This window comes from Anopheles gambiae, chromosome 2, assembly GCF_943734735.2.
Source record: "Anopheles gambiae chromosome 2, idAnoGambNW_F1_1, whole genome shotgun sequence".
Classification (NCBI taxonomy): domain Eukaryota; kingdom Metazoa; phylum Arthropoda; class Insecta; order Diptera; family Culicidae; genus Anopheles; species Anopheles gambiae.
Genome location: NC_064601.1, coordinates 74,195,851 through 74,203,857, shown reverse-complemented (window position 1 = coordinate 74,203,857; position 8,007 = coordinate 74,195,851). Strand labels below are relative to the sequence as shown.

The 8,007-nt window shown below is 35.6% G+C and overlaps 2 protein-coding genes across 3 annotated transcripts; both read left to right on the top strand.

Moving 5' to 3' along the window:
• The first annotated feature begins 1,994 nt into the window (after nucleotides 1-1,994).
• Nucleotides 1,995-3,384, top strand: LOC1275705 (chymotrypsin-1). The gene is made up of 3 exons (XM_061646859.1): nucleotides 1,995-2,278; nucleotides 2,347-2,918; nucleotides 3,008-3,384. Exons 1-3 carry the CDS (start codon nucleotides 2,230-2,232, stop codon nucleotides 3,164-3,166), a joined length of 780 nt encoding a protein of 259 aa, XP_061502843.1. The 5' UTR covers nucleotides 1,995-2,229; the 3' UTR covers nucleotides 3,167-3,384.
• Nucleotides 3,385-5,779: 2,395 nt separating this feature from the next.
• On the top strand, nucleotides 5,780-7,954 carry LOC133391972 (E3 ubiquitin-protein ligase MARCHF2-like). 2 transcript variants are annotated; one of them, XM_061649448.1, is made up of 7 exons: nucleotides 5,780-6,283; nucleotides 6,377-6,511; nucleotides 6,577-6,640; nucleotides 6,736-6,885; nucleotides 6,956-7,017; nucleotides 7,111-7,197; nucleotides 7,699-7,954. In XM_061649448.1, exons 1-6 carry the CDS (start codon nucleotides 6,123-6,125, stop codon nucleotides 7,181-7,183), a joined length of 645 nt encoding a protein of 214 aa, XP_061505432.1. In that variant the 5' UTR covers nucleotides 5,780-6,122; the 3' UTR covers nucleotides 7,184-7,197; nucleotides 7,699-7,954. The 2 variants fall into 2 exon arrangements, with proteins under 2 accessions (XP_061505432.1, XP_061505430.1); XM_061649446.1 differs by lacking the exon at nucleotides 7,699-7,954 and having other exon boundaries at nucleotides 5,783-6,283; nucleotides 7,111-7,214.
• The last annotated feature ends 53 nt before the right edge of the window (nucleotides 7,955-8,007 follow it).

Sequence of the window (8,007 nt, the reverse complement as noted above, 5' to 3'; positions counted from 1 at the left end):
AACGCTTCAAAAACTGTTTTGTTTGCACTTTTTTCAACCGAAACTCATTTATAAGTGAGGAAATAGATGTAAAATAGTTATGAGATTTAAATCGGCTTTTTAAAAACACGTTTTAGTGAGTTATAACTTGAAATGCTTAAGGTGGCACACTTGCCCCAAATTCCGCTATTTTCCATTCCCAATTGACCGTTGCGTTCCGTCATATTGGATTTCAAGAATTGTGTATCATTTTATGTTTGAATGAGGTATACTCTTTATATAGGGGAATGTGGGGCTAAATGGTTCTTCTTCTTCTTTTTGGCTCAACAACCGTTGTCAGTCAAGGCCTGCATATACCACTTGTGGGGTTGGCTTTCAGTGGCTTATGGATTACCCACCCTCCATAGCAGAATAGTCAGTCCTACGTATGGGGGCACGGTCTATCCGGGACTTGAACCAATGACGACGGGCATGTAGTTAGGTCGTATGAGTTGACGACTGTACAACGAGACTGGCCTATGGTTTCAATGGGGGCAACATGGTTAGGTGGGGCGAAATGGTCACCTGCATTTTTGATAAATTAACACGTTTATCACGTTTACGTTAACGTTTATAATGACTTCTAATGATTGAAAAACATCATATACAATGTTTAAAGCCTACCATGAACGTTTCATAACCTAAGTTTTCAATATAATTAGCAAAAAATTAGCAAAAAAAAAAGTTTGCTCAAAGCGATGTAATTTTCACGGCCTCGAAAATAAGCTTCCGTAAAAATTTAACAAATAATTGGAGAAAACAAAAAATGTGAATGCAGGCAGATGATATTTATCTATGATTTACGTGAAAAAAGTAACCATTTTAATGTAATGTAAAGTTTTTAAAATGTTTCACTTGGGGCAAAATGATCGTGCTAGTTTGAGGCAAAATGGTCGGTATATTTTAACCGGATTAACATGATGAGGCTATGGTGTAAGGTAAAGTCGTTACAATATATTTGTTTTACAAAAATTTAACTGTGCTGTATGCATACTCTATCGACCAGAAACAATGCTGACAACTCGTGAATTATAAAAATGTTCCAGCTCAACAAAAGCTAAATTACTCAACAAAACACTTAAATACTAAACTTCAATCTCTACTCTCTTAATTCTACCTACATGCAAGAGCTTAAACCAAAGTCTAAAGTCCAATGTTGTGGTCTATTTTACCCTTTGGTTTTGATGTATTTTGACATTTGGTGTATGACCATTTGGTCCCATAGCCCACATAGACCATTTTACCCGGCACAATACATTTTCACAATTTTGATTTTTAATTTTATTTGATTTTTTTTATTTGATTTTAATGCGTAAACTTCTGATTGTTTTTGATAAGCAAGAAGATTAAAAGAATTTTATGAAAAGTAAATCAATCTGTTTACAATAATAAGTTTATGCCGAAGGAATTGTTTTACGAAGACATTTTCAGATCTACTTTATGTGCTTCTTTCTAAAAAAAACTACCATTTTACACATTGGCAGTGGAATTCTCCTTCTTGACAGAATCTACATTGGTCAAGACCAATTCATTTTTCCTGGCGAGGTAAAAGCTGTCAAACGCCGTTTGACGTACCAATTCCAATCCAAATTCCCCAATGTACTGTACAAAATCCATAACAGTGCCTTTTTGCTCCGCTTATATAGAAACTGGCTATTATCGTGCAAGGCTCCAATAGTATAAATATTGATTCATACAACAGAAACTATTCTTCATTAACAATATTGTTTGATTAGCATTAAAAAGATGCTTACTAAAATTAAAACTATTCAACTAAAAAATAGCTTATTTTGTGCGAGCAAACATCCATACAAGATAAGATTAATCGTGACGATCCTAAAATAGAGACTTCAATATCATGGCGGTGTGTACACTTTCTCAGACAATAGATTACTACTACTACAATGATCAGATAAGATTGACCAAGTTTCAAATGCGCGCAATAAGTGTAGAGGAAATGGCGAGGAAAGCAGAAGGACGGAGCTAGGGGTGAGTGTGTAGATTTCAATTGGCAGATTATCAACAATAGATATTTAGGTATACGGTATGGTGTATTGTAACAATATATTAATTGTACAAGTAGCTTATCCTCCGCATTGGAGTGATTACGGCGTTATCTGAAATATAAAGCCCATGATTGGGCATACTTTAGCTTGACAGTGTAGCAGAGGTTAGTTCTGTGCGCGTCTGGGAAGTGGAACGTTAATCGAGATGATTTTGCCGCTAGTAGCTACGTTTGCGTTTATTGGACTAGCGCAGGGTATGTTTTAATTGTAGGTTGTAAGTTTCTAAGACGTTTCGATATGTAATTTCATCTTCGTCCCATAGCTGGTCCAATCGATCAATCAAAGATCGTCAACGGTACGGATGCAGCAATCGAAAACTATCCATTTGTTGTGTCTCTGCGTGGTGCTAGTGGAGGTCATTCGTGTGGTGGCAGTATCTTAAATGATCGCTGGATTCTTACGGCTGCCCACTGCGTCGATTATACTACGCCCCTGTACCAGACGATACAGGTGGGAAGGGCCGACATTTCCCGGACTGAAGACGAATCCGTATATGCGATTGAGGATGTTGTAATTCATCCCGGATACAACCCCGCCGACAGCTATATTGATGATATTGCTCTGCTGAAACTGCGCAAACCGCTGGTGTTTAGTGACCAGGTGCAACCAGTTCGACTGCCGAAACGATTTTTCGAAATCGACGTGCAGGAGTCTAATCTGGTGACGCTTGTTGGATGGGGCCGCAATGCTTCAGATGGACCAGTCCAGACCACTTTGCAGGAGATCGATTACTATGCAGTGCCGAACGATGAATGTAATCGTATCCACTCCAATCACATTTATCCAACACAGATTTGCGCAGCCGAGCCTGGCGGTGGAAAAGGCCAATGCAGTGTAAGTATACTATATCGCGTTGGTTACGTAATAGTGCTTGTTTTTAGATGTGGTAATCTTATTTTTAACTCAAATTCGTATACTTTCAGGGAGATTCTGGTGGTCCCTTGATATATAAAGAATTCCAGGTGGGCATCGTTTCCTGGAGTATTAAACCGTGTGCTATCGCTCCATATCCCGGCGTGTTAACCAAGGTGTCGTACTATGTTGATTTTATCAATCAACATGCTAGTGGTTATAGTGTTTAAACACCTAAGCAGCATCATATTTTTTCTGTGAACATTCGCTTCCTCAACAAAGCTGTAGCTTGAACACACTTTAAAGAACAGACCACAACTTATATTCATCTATGTACCAGCGTTTGTTTATTATCCTTAAAAATAAACTACGCTCTCTTTGTTACTCGATTTGTTGATAACTAAAAATGCAAAATGAATAAACCTTTTCACATAAAGCAATTGAAAAATGTGTTTTTTTTTTTAATTTTATTATCGTTAATACATTAATGATCGATTCGATCGTACGACTGTCTTCCTATGAAAGTTGACAGAGAGCGCCTAAGATGCATATTATGAGAGAGAGCGGCTAAACTTAATAGGGCCGTGAATTTCCGAATGATTGTCCCGATCGTAACAAAGGGGGGAATTACAGTGGAGCGCCGTTTATCCGGGCTCATCGGGACTTAACCTCGCCCGGATACTCCAATAACACGGAGAGAGAGTCAATGTATACATTTTATCACAAATTCCTGATCTTTTGTCTTAAATGTTTATTATGTTTTGGTAAATCTTAGCTAGTTCATTAACTAGGGCAAATGTACCAGTATTGGGCAGGTTAGTGCAGCAGTTTCACAAAAACTGTTTGTACACTTACAATTTTTATTACTTTTCATGAAAGTGACGTTATTTTGAACGATAAACTATCGAATTATGTTGTGATATTTTTTATTTGCCGTTTCAAATGCATTTTCTAGCGATATTCATGGAAATGCAAACACTGGTTTTATTCCTATTTTCGGCAGTTTGGTCCTATTTTCGGCAGGCTGTGCTCCTATTTTCGGCAACGCGAATACGGATCGGAAAATGTTTTAATTAATACCAATAGATAGACAAAAATGTTTAAAACAGTTCTACACTCTCACTTTCCTAAGAATGGTGTTAAAAAGTACTTAAATTATTAATTTTATGTTGCCCATTTTGGGCATTTTGCTGGCAATTTTTACAGTCATTTTGATTTGAGTTACAAACAAAGTAGGCACTGGAGAAATGAGACTGCCTGACGGCTGTAGAGTACGGCTCCGAATGGCTCACAAATTATTATCTTTCTCTCAAGTTATTGGATAATTTATAGTGAAATTGGTGATATTTGATACAAAATATGTGGTTTTATGTGTCGACATACACATTACAGTTTTCTGATCAAGTTTTAAATGAATATTCAACGAAATCAAAAGTGTGTTTTTGTTCCAAGTTTCGGCAGTAGCCCAAAGCATTGATCTGTCAAAAATCAACATTTACCGTGTACCAATTTTCGGCAGCATGTAAAGTGAATAATGTCTTGTGTTTAGTGATTTTAAAATTCCAAGCGGGCTAGTATAAAATCTGCAACCATCAAATCTTTCATAAAAACCATACTTTTATTGTTTTGGTGCTCTGATTCTGTTAATAATGAAACCTGCCGAACTATTGGCTAACTGCAAATCTGCCGAAACATGTTGAACTCTGCACATTTCGTTTATTATTTTGAAAAATATGCAAGGAAATGATGTGAAACTTCGTGTATGAATAACAAATGAGCATATCTCTATTTAAAAAAATATGTGTTGATACAATTTTTAACGTGTTTTTGCGTAAATACACGTTTTTGGTTACCCTGCCGAAAACAGGTACACTGCCGAATACTGGTACAGTTACCCTACATGTTTTCCCAATGAGAATATTTGAAATGTGCCATGAATTATAGCGCTTTTTTGTTATGACAATGGAACATGATAAAGTAACCAAAATCAACATCACACACGCAAATGGGTGCCCGCAAATAGTGCTGGGAGTAGTACAGTTTGAATTAAAAAAATAGATTAATTTTTTTTATTTAAAACCAAAATAGATGTGTTAAATGTTAAAGCTTAATTAAATTGAGAATACGTACAGGCGTGGCCCAATAAAAATACCCAATGATTAGAAAAATATTAATACCCTCTTAAAATTATTCTGATATTTAAATTGGTTAATCCGGACTGTAGAGTGCTTGGCCTAGGTTATGTAATACGCAAATGACCAACCAGTGTAGTCTATGGACATTTAATAACTGATATCAAATGGTTTAAGAACCATATTTGTTAATATTGGCATGCTAAGTGATCGTTTTGCTATGAAATGAAGACTGTCCCACTTTTCAGTGAACCGCATAAATGTTTTACCTTTTATCACATTTATAACTGATATCAAATGGTTTAAGAACCATATTTGTTAATATTGGCATGCTAAGTGATCGTTTTGCTATGAAATGAAGACTGTCCCACTTTTCAGTGAACCGCATAAATGTTTTACCTTTTATCACATTTATGAATGGTGTTTCGAGATTTTAAAAGATATTAGTCTGATTTTTTCGCACGTGCAGCTAAAAAGTGTCCTCAAAGACGTGTCAAGAAAGTTGTCCAATAAGTGGTCTAAGGAACTGCCCATGGTGCCGCAAAGTTAGATAAAAGGTAAAAAATATGAGGTGTCCGACTTTAGGTGACCGCCACTGTAACAATCCAGCCATAGAAATGAAATGTCATTCGAACGCGCTGCTACGGAAACGCAGAAATTCTCATGATGGGTATCTCTACGGAGCTGTTATACACGTTTACGCGCCCGTGTAAACGTAAATTATACGTAATTCATTAATAATTGTGAAATATAAAAAAAAACTTTTCGTTAAAAACATGTTTTTTTACCTATTTATAAGTTGTTTTATAATCGTTTCCCAATTTTAACATAGTACAAATCGTATTCAATTTTTACTTTTCACATGGGCACTACTAAGCAAGCCATGCAGTAAAAACATAATTTAGACATAGAAAAACAATCTAGCAAACAGTATATTGTTGTTCTATTTAGCAAATATGCTATCACCAGTTTTAGAGACGGAATTTATTTAAATATCAAAATTAGTTTGTACTTGTAGTATTCGAAATTTGAGTAATTTTGAACAGTCAACTAAATGAATCGTAAGCTTTCAGAAGATGACGTACGAAAATCGTCGGATTCCAGTGATATTGGCAGAGATCATTCACTTTCGGGCATATGCATCAGTCAACCCCGCGGCAGCAGCATTGATTCAGTGGTGTGTCGTATTTGTCAGGGCTCTAGCGATGAGATAAGGTAAGATTTTAAATTAAACACTTACATCTAGTGGAAAACTGTAAGCAAGTCTAAAGCAACATATGCTGATACTTCTCATACTCTCATTAACAGCATGATATCTCCATGTCTGTGCAAGGGATCGATGAAATACGTGCATTTGGAATGTTTGGAGCTTTGGTTAAACCGTTCCGGACTTACTCGGTGTGAGTTGTGTTTGCACAATTTCCAAACCCACGAAACGCTTCGGTAAGTACCAAATGCCTACAAAGGCAGTGGTTTGGTTAATGTAAGATATTGTTCATGTTTTACAGTTATGGTTGTTGCGAGTCAGTGCTAGTATGGTACCGTAATCCAGATAATCGGAATCTATTGATGGTAAGATATTCCTAATACTCTAGTTACATCATATTTATTAAACATAAATTTAATTTCTTTACGCAACCACTTTTCTTTTTTATATAAATCCGCAGTCGGATCTTTTGATCTACTCTATATTGTCATTTGTGTGCTTTATGCTCACACTGGTTTGCATGTTGGTGTTGCGTTTTCAACATTCTGAACACGATCCATTTGGAGAGGAATTAGCTAAAGTGGCTGTCATTTGTTTTCTATCGTTGGTGGTCTGTATGCAGTTTCTCTGGTCTCATATACATAATTTAAAATAAATCGCTGATTTGTAATTCTTTTCAGATGATTGCTTACTCTGCGAACGTTATTATCATAGCAAGAGATCATTTAATGCCCTGGTACCGGTAAGTTCTAAATTAGCAAATATATTAACCATTAAGAGGCGTGACATGAACAATATTTCACATGAAATATTTATTCGTTATTTTTCGTTACAGTTGGTGGAGATCAGCAAGAAATGTTCGATTGTCACGCTTAGACGTAGTCGATTATCCTATGGAAACTGTTTAGAATACACCGCTGAAGTATGTCTGAAATTAAATGAATCCTTTTCTTTCTGTTGTTTCACAAATTTGATTAGTTTAAAACATTTTTGCCTTCACAAATTAGCTCGGGAACTGAAAAATGTAAATTTAACATACATTTACATTCATATTCTTTTTTAATTCGATTTGTGTGTCTTTGAAATAAAAGAAAAGTAGAAAAAAGAATTGGAAGAAAGCTCCTGATATTTGGAGACATATTTATTGTATGATCAGGTGTGATATATTTATATTCTTGTATGCCGTTTTAGTCATACATTTTTCTTGTCATACGAACATGTTTAATTTCGATGTAGAATTTATATGTTTAAATTAATAACATGCCAGTGGTATTTTATTGCAATCAAGTTAAAAGGAAATGTATCCATATTGATTAAACGCAAATCATTGGTTTACATAAAAAAAAATGCAACTATCATTAACTGGTTTTTGAGTCAATTGAATTAGTTAGTAACAAGGAATCTTTATTATGCCATTATATAGCATACCTGGGGAAATCAGCAACTTGTTCGACTCAACAACATGCTCGGCGTGGGTTTAAACCTGATATGGACCATCCCTCATAATCAAGATATCGACTGCCAGGTACACTTTATGCGCCTCGAAAGGCTGTATAAACCGGTGTGATTATGTAGTAGGTCGTTACCAAAACGAAAAAGATTTTATTTGTTACCTGATTTGATTGATATATATTTATGTATAAAATATTTCGTGTTTTAAGAGTTATAAAAAATATTAGTTTTGAAGGAAAAATACTTACTTACTTATCCGGCGCTACAACCGCTTTGCGGT